At 38.6% G+C, this 19151-nt stretch overlaps 2 protein-coding genes across 2 annotated transcripts; both read right to left on the bottom strand.

Moving 5' to 3' along the window:
• Positions 1–2009: 2009 nt before the first annotated feature.
• LOC140499552 (olfactory receptor 7C1-like) lies at positions 2010–4933 on the bottom strand. The gene has a single exon (XM_072601145.1). It carries the CDS (start codon positions 4931–4933, stop codon positions 3995–3997), a length of 939 nt encoding a protein of 312 aa, XP_072457246.1. The 3' UTR covers positions 2010–3994.
• Positions 4837–18356, bottom strand: LOC140499553 (olfactory receptor 7C1-like). Its single transcript, XM_072601147.1, has 2 exons — positions 16916–18356; positions 4837–4946 (listed from the first exon to the last, which is right to left on the bottom strand). The coding sequence occupies exon 1, from the start codon at positions 17856–17858 to the stop codon at positions 16920–16922; it is 939 nt and encodes a 312-aa protein (XP_072457248.1). The 5' UTR covers positions 17859–18356; the 3' UTR covers positions 4837–4946; positions 16916–16919.
• Positions 18357–19151: the final 795 nt, after the last annotated feature.

The raw sequence follows: 19151 nt of genomic DNA, 5'->3' as shown, positions 1-19151 counted from the left end.
TTCTTTAATGTTTTGCATGTAGCTGTTCAGATTTTGATGTCTTCTCAGTTTGTATTTTGGTCTTCTCTGTCACTATACTGAATTTCTATGGCAAGATTCTTTCCTGTTTGTTTCTTTGCTTGCTTGTTCATTTTTCAGCTCATATATTCGCTTTTAAGTTTATGATAAAGCTGGTCTTAGTTTCTGGGATACAGTGCACACTATCCCAAGATTCAGGTATTTCATGCTGCTATTTTGAAAAGTAGACCTGGGAGACTGTAAGTTTTCAGTCTTTCCAAGGTGGTATAGCATAAAGAGAGTTGTGGTCTCTTCTCTCCTGCCCTGTGCTCTGCTATGTAAGCAACCATAAGCACTTTTTTCCACACTCAAGCTCCAACCAGGGTATCCACATACTTGGTGCAACACTCACCAGTGTGCTTGTGGTCCTCTTTGTCCTTGGACTGAAACCTAGAGCAACAGATGGGAAAAGCAACAGCGTGTTGCACCCAGTGCCACCAAAAGATCTATAATATCCTACTGACCAGTTATTCACCCTCTTATCATCTGTGGGCTGAGAGCTCCAGAAGCCACAGGTGAAGATTCACTCAGCCTGAAGACCTGCTTCAGGCTTTCATGGTGCAGCCCATGTGGAAATGAGCTCCATTCTACCCTGCTGAAACAGACATTTCTTGCTGACTTTCTAAATGTGTCTTGGGTCATGGAACATTTGAATCCTGTCCTTTCATTTCTTCCACTGCTACAGAACTAATTTTAAGGTGTTATTTTAAAGTTGTTTGAAAAGGAATGAGGGAGAGCTCGGGACAGCCTTTGCCCTTACTTTCCCACCTTGCTTCCACCACTCTTTAGCTCTTTTATTAATAAAGGTATCTAGATATATAAAACTTGCCCTAAAGACTGCCTCAACTGCCACAATTGTTAATCCATGCTCTCACCCAAAATACTGTCTCTTTTCTCTCTCCACTCCCATGCCCCAGTTTTTCATCATGAAACCTCACTGCAGTCCTGGAATTCATATATTGGAAGGACCCTCAACCTCAGTGACCTCTCTCTCTTTGATTAAATGAATCTCCCAACAACATCCATTTAATGGAGGTTTATAGCACGTTAGTAGCATGGTAAGCTATGTCTTCTTTCCTTTCCAGACTGCACTCCAGACTTTCCCTATCATGCTCCTCTAAGATTACTTTGTCCAGCCCCTTCTTTTCACTTTCCTCTTATGTGTTGTTTTCTCCCTGTAGGATGCAAGCTACTTCAGGACAGGGACTGCTTTTTCTTCTTACATTTATATTACCAATATTTAGCACAGTGCCTGCAACATAGTGAGTGTTTAATAAATATTTGTTGACTGACTCATGCTCTACCATGCTCATTCTTTTGTAGTAGTTCTTGTGGTCAACTACTTCAATGAATAGATGAAATGAAGACATCCAACTATAGACTGGGCTAGACCAGGAAAGAGGTAATTTCACTGTCACTGGAAGAGATCATAGGAGTTAGAACTGAAAGGCTCTTTAGAGCTTATCTGCTCCAAACTTCTGATTTGACAGATAAGGAAATTGCAGTAGATAGAACTTGTGACTTGACCAATGTGACATAGGTAATAAAAATAGAGCTGAGACATCCCCAGATTTTGTTATTCAAAATCCAGTACACTTGGATTTCATAATTTCATAATTCACTTTCATAATTCAAAATGAATGTAAGAAGTTAGACTAGAGGACCACATTAGAATGTACTTGAGAGTAAAGATGGTCTTACTTTACCATTTGGAGGACTAGCACTTAGCACACTCAGTGCCTTCCATGAAGTAAACACTTAATAAATGCCTTACTCATTCATTCATTCAAAGATCCCTGCCTATTATAACCTTAAATGGTTTTATGTCTCTAAGTGGGGGGGGGGGGGAAGGAGCAAAGACAACAGCAATTGTGAAAATAAATTTTTTAAAGTATCTTATATTTTTACCAAAAATTTTTCTCTTATGAAGATGATATAAGTTTGTTGACAGTAACTAAAAGAATCCAAGTTTTTTACAAAATTGAAAGACTTTCTTATGGATTTGGAAACAGACTGTATGCGTGTGGCCCAAGAACTAGTATAATTTACACCAAGGTGATTCGGCATCATTATGTGGTCCCAAAGACATTAAGATTTTCTTTATCACAATACCCCATGAAGAAGATCAACAACATGGAGGAGTTCAGATTGGAGCTAGTGGTGAGAGAAGAGACCTGGGAAAGGTCATAAATCGCCTGTCATCTTGACCATTGTCTAGACACTGGACTCTAATTATTCTGGAGGAGACAATGGAGCTGATGACTTTGCACAGCCCTGCATCACTCAAATCCAGTTAAGATGCAAGTCAGAACATCATGATCATGAGGTTGTCAGTTCTCTTCAAGAAGGAAAGACAAACAACAGTGGAGAAAGCATCCTCAGTGAGTGAATTCTAGATTGATTCTCTCTCTTTTCAAGTTATAGAAAACCGAGGATATTCCTCTAAATCCTTGCCCTCCTCCTTCTTCCCTCTTTCTGTTAAAGGCATCATCAACCTTCTGGTCAACCTGGTTTACAAATTAAGACACATCCCCAACTCTCACCAATACTTAAGGTCCCCATATCTGACTGATGGACAAATCTTGACTAGTTTCTATCCACAGCATTTCTGAAATTCATCCCCATTCCTTTACTCACACACTCCCCACTCTAATTTGGTCAGTGACTTGTCAAAACTTCCAAATTTGTTCCAGCTACTGCCAGGCTCTCCTCTTCTGAAATATATCCATCATACAGGTACCAACATAATCTTCCTCAAACCCAATTCTAACCATGTCATTTCAATTGTAGAAGAAACTACAGTGGCTCTCTACTGACAGGAGGTTAAAATGCAATTTCAATTGGACCTTTAATCACCCTTCTAGCCTTGATTGACCTTACCTTTCCAGATATTACACATCACTTCCCTCTCATGTTCTCCGTGTTCTAGCCAAATAGGCCTACTTAGTATTCCTTGAACTCACTCTTCTATCTCCTATAACCACATCTTAGCAGAAGATATCTCCCATGCACCTGTAAAATGCAGCACAAAGAGCATGAAACTTGGAGTCAGGAAGACCCGCATTCAAATCCTCTCACAGGCATTGACTAGTTAGGTAATTCTGGACAAGACCCTTAAGGTCTCTGTGTTTTATTTTCCTCTACTATAAAGTAAAGATAACAATAGCACCTGACTCACAGTTGTTATGAGGGATGAAATGAGTTAATACATGTGAAGTATTCTGCAACTCTAAAGCTATGCCTGAAATCCAATCTTTCCTCACTTCCAATGTTTAGAATCCTTAGTATCTTTCAAGACTCATCTAAGTGACACTCTCACAGCAAGCCTTTCTTCATTCTACTAGTTCTTAATTCATTCTCCATCCCCAACTTACTAGCTGTTTATACATGCTTTGAAAGGAAGGATGTATAAGCACAGGGGTCCACTGATCACTTAACCCACTTAATTTTGCTAAGAAAGACCACTTCTCAATTCAAAACATCAGTCAGAACTGGGTGGGAATAAAGTCCTGTGTATCTCCTTGAATCAAGACAGAGCATATCAAGATGAAACATCTGTTTCATTGGTTGGATCAAGGGCTTTGTCATGTCCTAAGAAAATTGTCTATTAACAGACATTTCAACACACTGTACTGTCTCTACATAAATGCTTCTGGTCATCTGAATTTTAGACCAATCGCAAAGCAGTCAAAGGTTAGGGATAAATATAAATGTAAATTAAAGTAGAATTACAAACTATCCGTGTCACAGGAAGCACCAGGAAATAGAACTCAGGGAGCAGACTATCTCTGTCATCTAAGGTCAGAAAGAGAAGAGACAGAAAGGAGAGGGGGAACCTAGGGCGTCCTGGGGTTGATGTTTGGAAACTGAGATTTATGGCTGCTAGACTTTAGGGTACAGCCACCAGGGTCATAATCTCACACTTAGCCAAACCCAGTCATTGAGAGAAAGCCAATCTGCTAATGAGTCTCCTCAGAGCATCCTTTATGTCCTTGTTCCTCAGGCTATAAATGAAAGGATTCAACATGGGAGTCACCACAGCATACATCACTGAGGCAACTGAGCTCTTCCAAGAAGACTCTGTAAATGAGGAACTCAGATATACTCCAATCACTGTTCCATAGAATAATAAAACAACAGAGAGGTGAGACCCACAGGTAGAAAGTGCTTTATACTTTCCCCCAGTGGATGGGACCCTCAGTATGGAAGAACAGATTTGAGCATAAGAGAAAATGATCCCAGTGAAGGGAAGCATACCCAGAAGTCCAGTTGTTAAATACATCAAAATGTTATTGATGAGGGTATCTGTACAAGAAATCTTGAGAACTGAAGTAAGATCACAATAAAACTGTGATATTTCACATTTTTTACAGAACAACAGCCTCATCACCAATAGACTATGGAACACTGCATTTAGAAAACTGATAGCCCAGGAAAGTAAAACCACCAGGCCACAGAACTGAGAGCTCATGATAGTCACATAAGTCAGAGGGTGACAGATGGCCACAAAGCGGTCATAGGCCATCACAGTGAGGAGTAAGTTATCTGAACAAGCAAAAAACATGAAGAAGCACATCTGGGTGAGGCAGCCAGCATAGGAGATGGTCTTACTGTGTGTCAGGAGGTTCACCAACATCTTGGGGACCAAGGTAGATACCAGACAGAGATCCACCAAGGACAGGTTAGAGAGGAAGAAGTACATGGGGGTGTGGAGGTGGGAGTCAGAACCAATAGTCAGCATGATGAGAAGGTTCCCACCTACAGTGACCAAGTACATACTCAGGAACAGCCCAAAGAGGGGCAGTTGATGCTCTGGGTTCTCAGAAAATCCAAGAAGGAGGAACTCAGAAACATGTGTTTGGTTGGATGGTCCCATGTTGCTTGTTTTTCTGTGGGAAAGAAATGGGAGAAATGTATTAAATGAAAACACAAATGTCCCTGCCATATATGGAGGAAAGTCCAACACTTAGATACAAAAGACCTAGATTTAATTAACAACCTTTTCACATCCTCCTTATGCAACTTTGAATGATTCCTTCCCCATTTTCCTCATCAGTAAAATGACAACAATGTAGTAAATGATCCATGAGATCCCTTCAGGCTCTCTAGTTTTAAAAATTCTGTTAACCGCATTTAGAATTTCAGTTTTATGATACACACACACACATATACATGAATGTATGCATATGTGTGTATATGTGTATATATAGTCACACATATGTCTCCACCAGAAGATATTTATCCTCTTGTGGCCCTGAACACCCCTCAGCTTAACAATATCAATATCCTTTCTGAACTCTGGTGCTTAGAACTCAAGAGGGGACCTACTCCTGATATGGTCTGATCCAGACAGATTATAGTTGTAATGTCACTTGAGGAGCAAGGACATAAAGGATGCACTGAAAGCAGTCATTAGAGACTCATCCTCTTATTCCTGGAAGCTATGCCCCTCTTCATGCCTCCCAGGATGACTTTTGCTCAAGATTTACTCTTGACATATCACACTTTTAAATCATATTGAATATCGTAGTGAACCCACTAAAATGCCCCAAATCTTTGCATACAAATAACGATCTAACTAAACCTCCCTGACTTTTTTGTTGTCCAAAATGGTGGTAAAAAGAGCTCAGGACATGGAGTCAAGGACAATTCTGTGTGATTTGCTTCTGCTTCTACAGTCATGGTTTGTTTGTTGTTTGTCCTTAATTCTCAGAGAACCAATAACAACACAAAGGTGATACCTTGACTTGGGCATGAATACAATTTAAGTGAGGGAGAGCTACACAGTCCTCAGCTACCTTCTCTCCTCCAGAGTCATTGAAGTACAGTGGCAACATAAAAGTCAAAATGGCTGGGGCTAACCAATGGAAGGGTGGTAGAGTGAGAGGGGAAGTCACTATTCATTTTAAAGAATGTTACATGTTTTCAATAACTCCGGCACCAACAACGAAGTCAAACTAAAGATTATTCACTTTGATTCAACTTCTTGAAAATGTTTTTTGAAAAGGTATCAATCACAAGTTTTTAGTAACATTGTTACTGAACTTACTTTTTTTAATGTAACAATCTTTGTTGTGGTCTGGAAAAATATCTGATTTGTGTCACAATCCTTCTTGGTCTAATCATCTCCCTGCTTTCTATGCTTGACGGAACCCCTAACCCTAATGTTTTCTCCTTTCTGTCCTATCTCTTCTCTGGAATGTCTCATATCTCCAAATATCTATTCCATTCTTTCTTTTCACTTTTTTTTTAGTTAAAGACTGGACACTAAAGAGTCAATGTATTCTTTGTTTTCCTTTACTTCCAAATTTCTTTCCTCCCCAATATCCCACCTTAGTATGGTTGATCTACTATGAGACATAGCAAAACATCATATGTAAGACAACAAATTCTTATCTCAATTATTTATTTTTAGCTTTAGAGTTAGAGAAACTGAGTTTAATTTTCTTGCCTGATAACTTGGGGATCAAAGGAAAAGTTCCTAAATCAGAGTATTAGAGCTACTCCTTTATTTACTGAGAGAAGAGGAATATCAGGAAGATTCATAAAAATAGAGTAGGCAACAACTTAAAAGTCAGGAAAATGCCATAATTAAAGAAATTAAATGAAAATCCAATGTCATTTCAAGCAGAAGGTAGCACGGGGCAGTAGATCCTGCTCTAGACTTTGAGTTAGGAAATTTAGTGTTAAATCCCAGCTAGAAGACAACACTAGCTGTGTGACCCACTAGCATATTGTGTGACCTTGAATGACTAACTTTTCCCTTGGGGGTTTCCATTAACCCATCTGTAAAATTTGGGAGTAGGGATAAATGACTCGTACACAAAATTATATGAATTTTTAATGTTGAAGGATCAGGAAGAATCAACTGAAGTGAACAAGCTACTTTAAAGTCTCTAAATCATCCTCATACGTAAAATGGAATATGATAAATGTGCTTTTTATCTTAAAGGGTTTTTGTAGTTGCTTGTTAAGTTTTAAAGTGCTATACATAGAAATTGTTATCATAAACATTTCAGTTACAGTTCTATGTTTTGAGAGAGACAATAGATGGAAAACATTATAGGATGGCTGGTGTAAAAGCATGAGGAAAAATAATATTGCAGTTAAAAATATATTTCTTAGTCTCCTTAAGCTAATAATCAGAGAAAATGCATCTAATAATGATAGATTGTTCATGTGAGAATTAAAAAAAACTTTTAATTTTTTACTTACTTTATAAATACTTATAATTAAAATTATAAATGTTCATGTTCTCTAGGTAGAAAACTGGGTTCAGTTTCTGAGTAGCCAAAATAATACTCCTCGAATTAAAAAATAAGATATAAGAAAAAGAAGCTATATAGAAAAACTAAGCTCAGCTTAATAATAAAAATACCAACTACATTATTAGAAGAGTGCAGAGTGACAGGAGTGGTCCATCAGGTAGGAGAAGAACTAAGATCGACAAGTACCATCCAGGAGGAGAGGGGATCCAGAAGAGGGTGGCTGACAGGGTCAAATGCTGCAGAGAGGTCAGATAGGATAAGGTTTGAGAAAATGCCATTGTATTTGTAATTAAAAACATTGCCATAAATTTTGGTGAGAGCTTTTTAAACTGAATGAGAAGTAATGGATGATTAAGGAGATAAGAACCAGGGAAACTAGGATGGAGGGCCCCTGATAAAAATAGGGAAATTCAGAGGATGGGTGGATTTGGGAAGACAATGTAATTACAAACCATTTGTGCCTGTTCATTCAATGCAATTCACTATTTTACTCTGAAAATGAGCGGGGAGTAATTGGGACACTTACTCGTGGATGACTGCACAGAGCCCATCTGCTAAGGAGTACCTGTGGCACCCAAGACATGATCCTAGGAGCAAGGTGCTGCCTTGGGGAACAGGTGAGAGGGTAAAAGGGAAAAGGAATTTTGTCTGCTATGTGTGCCTGGATGAAGTTAAGTTAGAACCATATAAGAAGGAGAATAGGATTTATCCCATCTTCCCACCCGCTGGAATGAAATCACAGCCTACTTGGAATTGTTCCCAGAATCCGCAGGAGTCCACACACCCATTTTGGAAACTAATGCTGTGGAGTACCTGAGAATTGCCACCATACAATTTCCTTCTTCCCTGTCTTTTCCCTAGATCTCTTCAAGCTTTCTTCTTGTACTGGAGGAGGAAGTTCCACTCCAACATCATCTTCAGATATCTCTTTTTCCTCACCTTATAGCAAATGTCCCCAGTTTCCTGATCATCTGTAATGGGGAATGGAATATGCCCTTCCACCCCTCCTGCCCAGGCTATAGTCCTTGTTGGGGAGGGCAAGATGGTCTGTGAGCAGTTTAAGTTCAGCTGACAAGTTCTGTTACAAATCTATATAATCACTGGTCCTAGGAAACACCCATAACTGACATGGAAGGACTTACCTAGGTGACCAGGAGTCTGCCTTTGAGAGTTAGATAAGGAACTCCTCTATCCTTACTGGTATCATTTGGGGGCAGCTGAGATTTGATTGGCCTGAGTTCTGACATGGACTCTGAAATAGGTTTGGCTCACATGGACTGGACTTGGACTTCCGCTATAATAACAGCAATGAAAAGTATACATTTCTATAGTGACTTATTGGCATCAAATATTGTCATGTACATTAACACTTTTGATACAAGAACATGGGGAAGAATAAAATGGATTACTGCTTTGGGAACTGAGCAATTCATTTCACTTGTCTGATTCTTAACAAGGCACACAAATAGTTGAGTAAGTATCAACCCATTTTATTAAAAGAGTTCATAGAAGGTAAGCAATTAAGCCACGGTCCCCAAAATATTTGGTGGCATGCCTAGGACTTACACCTAGATCCATTGATTCTGAGACTGTCAGAAACATCTGGTAGCACATAGAGCACTGATCCATGGATCAGGAAGGCCCAAGTTCAAATCCCACCTCACACATTTATTAGTTGTGGGACCTTTAGCAAGTCAATTAATCTATGTTTGACTCATTTCCCTCAACTGTAAAATGGAGATCATAACAGCACCTACCTTATAATCTTTTTGTAAAAATCAAATGAAATAACATCGTATTAAAAGGTACATAGTAGGCAGCAAAATTGCTTATTCCCTTTCCTCCTCCCTCTCCACTCTCCTTTTTCTCCACATTTCACAGTCCTCCCACTCATCCATGGGCTGAGCCGGAGTGCTGGAGTTTGACCTTTTAGAGATTTAGGGATGGCTAGGAATGAACTGCACTATAGCCTGAATTGAAATATAATTTGGGTTGTATGAGGATTGGTGGAATCTCTCTGAATTTCTGAATAAACTAAGCTGCCTCCTTATTCTTGTATTTTTCCTTGCCCCTCTGACTCTTCCACCATGATACTTACAGGCCATCATGAAGGGAATAGATTTGGAGATTTTGTTTCTATCCTGGATTGTTGTAAAGAAGGGCAAGTTAGACAATAGCTCTGCATCCTAGAAGAGGTAAAACATGAGACCTCTGACTCACTGACAAATGTCACTAGGAGATGAAGTAGATTTCTTGTCCTATGACAAATTATCTGAGGGTTTGGAAGACAGGAGGAGAATAAAAGAAATATTTTACAATTTCTGTGGTTTTAAAAGCTGAGTCCCCAAAGCTCCTAATTAGAAAAATCATGCAATTGTCACTCTATTCCCTGAGTAGTTCAGCCCTCTGAAGGGCAGGAAACCCTGGCAGAAAACTTCCTAACAATGATACCTATATGACAATGGAAGCCAACATGGAAAGTTTCCAGCAGAGACTTGATGATTCCTCTCAGCTGCTGGAGACAGGATTCATTCTATGGCTAGGGATGAGCTAAGTGACCTCAGTGTTGTTCTGGTTCTAACAACCTCTGAATCTTTGCATGTGCTTCCTCGGAGACAGTGAGCTCCTCATTACTGGAGGTCCCCAAGCAGAGGACGGATGATCATTTTCCTGTTGTGATGGAGAGAGAAATCTTAACAAATGACAGGGTTGGACTAGGTAACTTTTAGGTGTATCTTGGCTCCAAAAACCAATGAGATACCTCATGAAATTGTGAGTTCCTAATCAATAAGCTCTTCAAGTTATTGTCTGATGAACACTTATAGGTTTTGAGGCATGGATTAGGAGTCATGTACCCATGTTGAAATCCCAGTTCTGCTGCTAGACCTCTCTAGACATGAGTTTTACCATCTTTAAAGTAAGAGTCTTAGACTAGAAGATTTCTAGCCTCATTTGCAGGGCTAAATCAATCTGATGATTCCATCAATCCTACCAGGAGATATCTGCTCAGGTCAGAGTTGGACCATGTTCCCTATAGATTCTCTGTCATTTCATAGAATACAGGAGAGTAAATTTTTCAACCAATTCCCTTTTTGAGGGATATCATCTTCAAGACTGGATGTTTTCTTCAGCTCCTGAAGACCCCTAACTTCATGGAGAGTCTTTAGTGCTGTCTTTTTATGTCTGAGAACTGGCGTCTATGTCTTCTCACAGAAGCAGAACTCATTCTTTACAACTCAATTTTCTCTGTACAATGTTGAAGGACAAATAAGTACCAATTTCCTCCAGAACCTAATTTGGGGATACATATAAGGCCCCTAAAACTCTGAAGATGCATGTGAAGGGTATTGTCCCTACCACCATGTCATTGTTTCCATATCATGTTGTGAAAGAAAATGCAGACAAAACACAAAGAAGGAAAAACAGCTTTTGAAAAATTATGCTTCAATCTACATTCAGACTCCATCACTTTTTTCTTTCGAGGCAAATAGCATTTTCCATTGTGAGTCCTTTGGAATAGTGTTGGATCATTTTGTTACATTTCCACAGCTGGAAAACATGGAATATATGTATACTCTCTTCTGTTCCCATTCAATAATAGCCTAAGATCTGTCATATCTCAAATTCTATTCAGGTCCTAAAATTCTTTCTTGTTTATTTTTTTATGGATTTGTCTAGCTCTGAAAGAGGTACATTGATATGCCCCAGTATTAGAGCTTAACCATTTTTTCCTGTAACTCATTCAGCTTCTCCTTTGATCTATACCATTCAGAGTATCACTGTCTATAACTTTTTGCTTAAACTGTCTTTCAGTAAAATGTGGTTTCCACATTTTTGTTTTAGTCTATTTTTGCTTTTGCCTTCTATGAGATCATCATTGGTACTCTTGCTTTTTGAGTTCCACTAAAACATGACTGATTTTTCTTTGGTCTCTTGTTTTGAACAATATGTGAACTTTTATGTCTCACATGTGTTCTTTGTAACCATGTATTGTAGAATACTCCTTCCTAATCCATTCTGTCAGTCTCTTCTATTTTATAAGTGAGTCCATCCCATTCATACATCAGTTGTGATATATTGTCTTACTACTGTCATTTTCTTTAATGAAATTGCCTTTTGTTTCTATCATTTGTTTCTCAACCACTAATTCTTTAAAACTGTGTTAAGTCTACAATAGCTTTCTAATTTAGGTGCCCTTAGTGAACATAATTTTTATGCATTTGTTATGCTTATGACAATTCCCTTTCCTATCCTACCCTTTTAGATCACTCCTTTTTCCTTGTCCTCTTCTACTTCCTTTTTGAGTTTAATATATTTCTACACCAAAAGCTTACTGTGGTATTTTGGGGTGAGGCCATAGTAGGGATTTAGGTATAACTGTGTTCAGTGTTCCTTTACTGAGTGCACATGAAAGTGACGTTCATGGAGTTCCTATTGCATTCACCATTTCCTTTATGACTACATATATATTATGCCGCCTTATTATATGATAGCAATTTTCCTTTCTTTCTCAATTCCTCCCAGTATTTGCCTGTTCTCACTTTTTTGCTTCGGAATAACAGGGCAGTTTTCCCTGATAATTTCTTGAAATATGATGTTTAGATTCTTTTTTGGATCATGTCTTTCAGCTAGTCCAATAATTCCTAAATCATCTCTCCTTGAAATATTACCCTTGTCAAGTGTTTTTCCAGTGGAATAGCTCACATTTTTCTTCCATTTTTCATTCTTTTCATTTTCTTTTATTGTTTCTTGATATCTCATGAAGTCATTTACTTCCCCTTGACCAATTCTAATTTTAAAGGAATCCTGTTCTTCTCTGAATTTTTGTACATCTTTTTTCATTTGGTCAATTCTTTGTTGTTGTTGTTGTTGTTGTTGTTGTTGTTGTTGTAGCTCACCTTTTCAGTGGATTTTTGTGCCTCTTTTACCATTTGGTCTATTCTGTTTTTTAAGGTGTTATTTTCTTCAATATTTTTAGATCTCTTTCACCAAATTGTTGTACCAAATTTTTTTCATGATTTTCTTCCACCCTTCTCATTTGTTTACCAAATTTTTCCTCTGTTTCTTTTGTTTGGTGTTTTAATCCCTTTTGAGCTCCTCCAGTCCTTCTTTTGAGGTCTGAGACCAATTCACATTTTTTTTTTCAAGATTTCCTTTTTTATTTTAAATCTTTAATTATTTTTAGTTTTCAACATTCATTTCCATCAAATTTTGAGTTTCAAATTTTCTCCCCATCTCTCCCCTCCCTCACCCTGTGATGCTGTGCATTCTGATTACCCTTTCCTTAAATATGCCCTCCCTTCTATCACACCCTCCCTTCCCTTATCCTTATCTTCTCTCTTTTCTTACAGGGCAAAATAGATTTCTCTAACCCATTATCTGTATTTCTTATTTCCCAGTTGTATGCAAAAACATTTCTCAGTATTCGTTCCTAACACTTTGAATTCTAACTTCTCTCCCTTCCTCCCTCCCCATCCATTCACACTGAAAAGGCAAGCAATTCAGTATAGGCTATATATGTGTAGTTTTGTAAATGACTTCCATGACAGTCATTTTGTATAAGTCAAACTATATTTCCCTCCATCCTATCCTGCTCCCCATTTATTCTATTCTCTCATTTGACTTTGTCCTTCCCCATAAGTGTTTACTTCTAATTCCTCTCTTCTTCCATTTGCCCTCCCTCCTATCATCTCCTTCACCCTACTTGTCCTCTTACGCCCTACTTTCCTGTAGTGTAATATAGATTTTCATACCAAATTGAGTTAGCATGTTATTCCTTCCTTAAGTCAAATGTGAAGATGGGAAGCTTCACTTTTTCCCTCTCACCTCCTCCCTTTGTTTCTCCATTGACTAAGCTTATTCTTGCCTCATTTATGGGTGATACTTTGCCCCATTCTATTTCTCCCTTTCTCCTCCCAATATATTCCTCTCTCACCACTTAATTTTGTTTTTTAAATGTAGTTCCTTCTTATTCAATTCACTCTGTGCTCTGTGTGTGTGTGTGTGTGTGTGTGTGTGTGTGTGTATAATCCCTCCAACTACTGAAATACTGAGAAAAATCTCAAGAGTTACAAATATCTTTCCATGTAGGAATGTAAACAGTTCAACTTTAGAATATCCCTTATGATTTTTCTTTCCTGTTTACCTTTTCATGCTCCCCTTGTTTCTTCTGTTTAAAAGTCATATTTTCTATTCAGCTCTGGTCTTTTCATCAATAATACTTGAAAGTCCTCTATATTATTGAATGACCATTTTTTCCCCTGAAATACTATACTTAGTTTTACTGGGGAGGTGATTCTTGGTTTTAATCCTAGTTCCTTTGAGTTCTTGAATATCATATTCCAAAACCTTCAGTCCCTGAAAGCAGAAGCTGTCGTACCCTGTATTATTCTGATTGTATTTCCACAGGACTTGAATTGTTTCTTTCTAGCTGCTTACATTATTTTTTCCTTGATCTGAGAACTCTGGAATTTGGTTACACTATTCCTAGGAGTTTCCCTTTTTGGATCTCTTTCAGGAGGTGATCAGTGGATTCTTTCAATATTTATTTTGCCCTCTGGTTCTAAAATATCAGGACAGCTTTCCTTGATAATTTCATGATAAATGATGTCTAGGCTCTTTTTTTTTATCATGGCTTTCAGGTAGTCCCATAATTTTTAAATTGTCTCACCTGGATCTATTTTCCAGGTAAGAAGTTTTTCCAATGAGATTTTTCACATTATCTTCTATTTGTTCATTCTTTTGGTTTTTCTTTTGTAATTTTTTGGTTTCTCATAAAGTCATTAACTTCTATCTGCTGCATTCTAATTTTTAATATATATACATATATATTTGTAAAATCATTTTATACATACTTCTATTCATCAATTCTTTGGAGAGCAATCTGGAATTATACCCAAAGAATTATTTAAACTGCCCACTTAACTTGGTAAAGAAGGAACAATTCTTGATTTAATGCATCAGTCAGAACTGTGAAAAAGGTCCTATATACCTCCTTCATGATCAAGATGGACATCAATTCCAGCTGGGTCAAGGGCATTGTCATGCCCTGAGAAAATTGAATAAAATTAGGAGCTATCTTCAAATGAGAGAGATTCCTCGGGTATAAGAGTTAAAAGGAAGGAATACATGTATGTAGAGCTGAACCAGAAAAAAAATGGCAGCCCAGAAGACAATTTGGAGAAGGAGAGCTGAGACAGAGAAGAGAGTAGAGAACAAGGAGGGCCATTTGCCCTACAGAAATCTTACTTTTACCCACTTATTCAAGGATTGGAGCAAGTTCCAAAGAAAGGTTTGATTTTTCCCCTAATGCTTCCTTAATTAACAGTCACTTTAATATACTCTGCTTTTCCTTCAATGTTTCTGGTAATTTGAATTTTAGGTCAATCGCAAAGAGGCCAAAGGTCAAAGAAAAATATAAATGTAAGGTAAGGAAGAATTCCAAGATTCTGCCTCAATATTAGGAATTTTCCCAACTGGGGGCTTGGTGAAATTGTAATTATACTCTTCACTTGTTGTTTATTGTTCAATCATGTCCAACTCATCATAGAAACCCACTAAGGGTTTTCTTGGCAAAGATAATGGAGTGAAATGGTTTGCAATTTCTTTCTCCAGTTCATTTTACAGATGAGGAAACTGAGGCAAATAGGTGTAAATTATTTAGCCAGGGAAACATAGCTACTAAGTATCTGAGGCCAGATTTTAAACTCAAGGAGATGAGCTTTCCTGACTCCAGGTCCAGTACTCTGACCACTGCACCACTTAGATGATCCTAGTTGCTTAATATAAACTCACTAAAGAATCAGAGAAAGAGAATCACAGGGAGCTGAGGAGCCATCATATTGCCCTACCTTTACAATTAGTTATTTTTGCAACAGGATGTAACACACCTAAACTTCTTAAAGGAAGGTCTTGGTTATGTCTTTGTAGTTCCCAGACTTAGCATAATGCCTTTCATATTGAGAGAAATTATTATTCTCTACTATATTAATAATCACTTATTAATTTGGGATCCAGGTTTTTCTTTTTTATTACTTCATTCAGGGACAAACTGCTTTAGTCAGTCAGCCAGTCTCTGAAAGATAAGACTGATACATGAGATTGGCCTAATCTTCAGGGTGCATACTCTGTGATCTTGAGTGAGACTCTACCCAACAAAAAGACCTTACTTCTGTTTAGAGTGTAAACAAAATCTACTCTAGGTAGATTCCAGCCCTGAAATATTAAGCTTATGCCACTGTGCCACCCTCTCCCTCACTGGAGTTTGAGTAGTCCAAACCATGAAGGAGAAAACCAACCAGAGTGGTCTGGGTGGAGATGGGTTCCTCTGCCCAAATTACTGAAGGGAGCTGGGTCCCATGATAAAGCTATATTCTCAGCAAGAAAAGCTAAAGACTTTTAACCCATCTCCTCCTTAATTGTTCATGTGTCAGGGTTGATTTTCATCAATCAGGGGCATTTCCTTTTCCAAAAGTATATTAAGGCTTCCAGTCTCTTCATGTTTTGTCTTTGGTCATTGATCATCAATTTATTGATTACTAGCTAGCCTAATTAATAAGTTATTAATTACCCAGAAACTCTGTCTCTTGGAATTTTTCATCTGTCACTGCAATGTTAAGGGAATCTGAAGATTTTCCCTGCCTCTTAATAGGCCCATGTGACCTTCTTTGAGTTTTGGCCCAGCCCACAGCTTGAGTCACATGAAGCCCATGAAGAGAGGTCCTTGACAAATTGGTAAAGCAGGAAGGGTGAAGCAGGAAGACAGAGGGAGGCAGAGCTGGGATACAGCAGGCAGAGCAGAGCAGCTAACATGAGTAGAAGAGGGAGTGATTTTGCCTAAGGTAGTTTGTTTGTGGGAAGGTCTGACAGAGGGAAGGTTTGGGGATAACCATGCTCCCTGAACTAATAATATGTTATAGATTGCTTTGCTACTATGATGGATTTGGCTTTCTGGTATCTGAATAAATATATTGACTATGTCTTTGAAGAAGAGAGTTTATAAGTTTATACTTTGTGAATTTACCCTGGAAATACACATATATATCCATAGTTACTGCTGTGGGTGGTGCATTGGCACTACAGTCACATATTGTAGGAATTTCATAAATGACTTTTCTTGTATTTCCTATATTTTTGCACCATTTAAAGATTACAAATCATTTACACATGTGCAAAGTCATTTGAGCCACAGGGAAAACACATTATGAGGGAAACAGATGTTATAGTCCCCCTTTTACAAATAAGGAAATCAAGGATCAGATAACACAAGTGACTTGCCCAAAGGTCGAGAATTTGTATGTGGTGTGACAGGGACTAAAACTTAGGTTTTATGACTTCATATCTAGAGTTCCACTAAAAAACGGCAGATCTTTAGATGAAACCAAACTTGATATGTAGGACTGTCACTGTTATGGCAGCACCAGGAAATAGAGTCAGGAAGCAAGTGATCTATGTCATCTAAGGTCAAAAAGAGAAGAGACTGCCAGGAGAGTGTGACCCTGGAAAGTACCAGGCTTCATGTTTGGAAACACATTTATGTCCACTACAGTTGGTGGCACAACACAGTGTGATATTCTCAGGATGAGTCATACCCAGTCAATGAGAGAAAGCCAATCTGCTAATAAGTCTCCTCAGAGCATCCTTTATGTCCTTGTTCCTCAGGCTGTAAATGAAGGGATTCAACATGGGAGTAACCACAGCATACATCACTGAATCAACTGAGCTCTTCCAAGAAGACTCTGTAAATGAGGAACTCAGATATACTCCAATACCTGTTCCAAAGAATAATAAAACAACACAGAGGTGAGACCCACAGGTAGAAAATGCTTTACACTTTCCCCCAGTGGATGGGACTCTAAATATGGAAGAACAGATATGAGTATAAGAGAAAAGGATTCCTGCAAAGGGAAGAAAACCCAGAAGCCCAGTTACTAAATACAACAAAATACGATTGATGTGTGTGTCACTGCAAGATAGCCTGAGAACCTGAATGAGATCACAGTAAAAGAGTGGAATTTCCCATTCTGCACAAAACAACAGCCTAATCAACAATAGACTATAGAGCACTGCATTTAGAAGACTGACAGTCCAGGAAAATAAAGTAAGCAGGATGCAGAAGTGTGGGTCCATGATAGTCACATAACTGAGAGGGTGACAGATGGCCACAAAGCGGTCATAAGCCATCACAGTGAGCAGTAAGGTGTCTGAACTAGCAAAAATCATGAAGAAGTACATCTGAGTGAGGCAGCCAGCATAGGAGATGGTCTTACTGTGTGTCAGGAGGTTCACCAGCATCTTGGGGACCAAAGTGGATACCAGACAGAGATCCACCAAGGATAGGTTGGAGAGGAAGAAGTACATGGGGGTGTGGAGGTGGGAGTCAGAACCAATGGTCAGCATGATGAGAAGGTTCCCACCTACAGTGACCAAGTACATACTCAGGAACAGTCCAAAGAGGGGCAGCTGATGTTCTGGCTTCTCAGAAAATCCCAGAAGGAGGAATTCAGAAGCATGTGTTTGGTTGGCTGGTCCCATGTAGCTTGTTTTTCTGTGAGAAAAGAAAGAGAAGTGTATTAAGTGAAAACACAAAGTTCCCTGACTTATATATGGAGCGAAGTCCAAGACTTGGACTCAGAAGATCTGGATTTGAATTGCAGTCTCACCACATCCTCCTTGTATGATAATCATTATCATAGTAATGGCAACAACTAACATTTATGTAGCACTTATCATGTACCCAGCACTTTGCTAAACACTTCACAATTATTATTTCGTTTGATTCTTCCAACACCAGTGAGAAGTAAGTACTAATTATTCCCATTTCACAGGTGAGGAAACTGGCTAAGTGACTTGCCCAGGATCACATAGCTAATAAGTGTCTGAACCCAGATTTGAACTCATCTGCCTGACTCCAGACCTGGTACTCTTGGCCCCCAATAGGGGGCTTCAATTATCCAAATATGTGTTTATGTGTTTCAGTTAGAGATTCTCTCTCTCTCTCTCTCTCTCTCTCTCTCTCTCTCTCTCTCTCTCTCTCTCTCTCTCTCTCTCTCTCTCTCTCTCTCTCTCTCTCTCTCTCTCTCTCTCTCTCTCTCTCTCTCTCTCTCTCTCTCTCTCTCTCTCTCTCTGTCTCTTAGCAAGTGCAATCAGAATGCACCATATGTCAAACTGTAGAAGAGATGTCCATTCCCCCACACCACTAAAGTGAAATAGTCCATGGTCAAATACCTGCTCAGACTTGGCAAATTGATTTTATTGGTCCCCTGCCAATAGATAAAGGGTGCTGCTACATCTGTACCTGTGTGAACACATTTTCTGGGGTCCTAATGGCCTGCCCATACAAAAATGCAACTCAGAAAAATACAATTTGACTCTAGATATTATTAAGTTATATTGTGACACCCCTTCTCAAAATCAAAGTGATAATAGGACTCCTTTTAAAGGAAAAGAAATAAATTTTATTGTGCCTATCATAGCATTGAATGGATATATTTCATTCCCTACTATCCTCAAGCTACAGGTTTATTAGAATGAATGAATGGATTATTAAAGGAAAAACTTTGGTAATTGGGGAATAATACCTATCGATACTAAAAATCTGAAGCTTTAAAATTGAACAATAGACTCTTAAGAGATGGGCTCACTCCTTTAAGTAGGATGGTGACCCCTAATTTACAAATCAGGACCCAGAGGCCAATAAATGTTACATTGAAATGGTGGGTTGTGAATCCACAAGCCCATACTCTCTTTAGGGGAACAGCAGGCTCAGCTGGGTATGATTTATATATCTTCACACCTTTGGACTTGCCTCCAGGGAAAGTAGTTACA

Source organism: Notamacropus eugenii, chromosome 4, assembly GCF_028372415.1.
Source record: "Notamacropus eugenii isolate mMacEug1 chromosome 4, mMacEug1.pri_v2, whole genome shotgun sequence".
Lineage (NCBI taxonomy): Eukaryota > Metazoa > Chordata > Mammalia > Diprotodontia > Macropodidae > Notamacropus > Notamacropus eugenii.
This window is presented reverse-complemented; position numbering and strand designations above follow the sequence as displayed.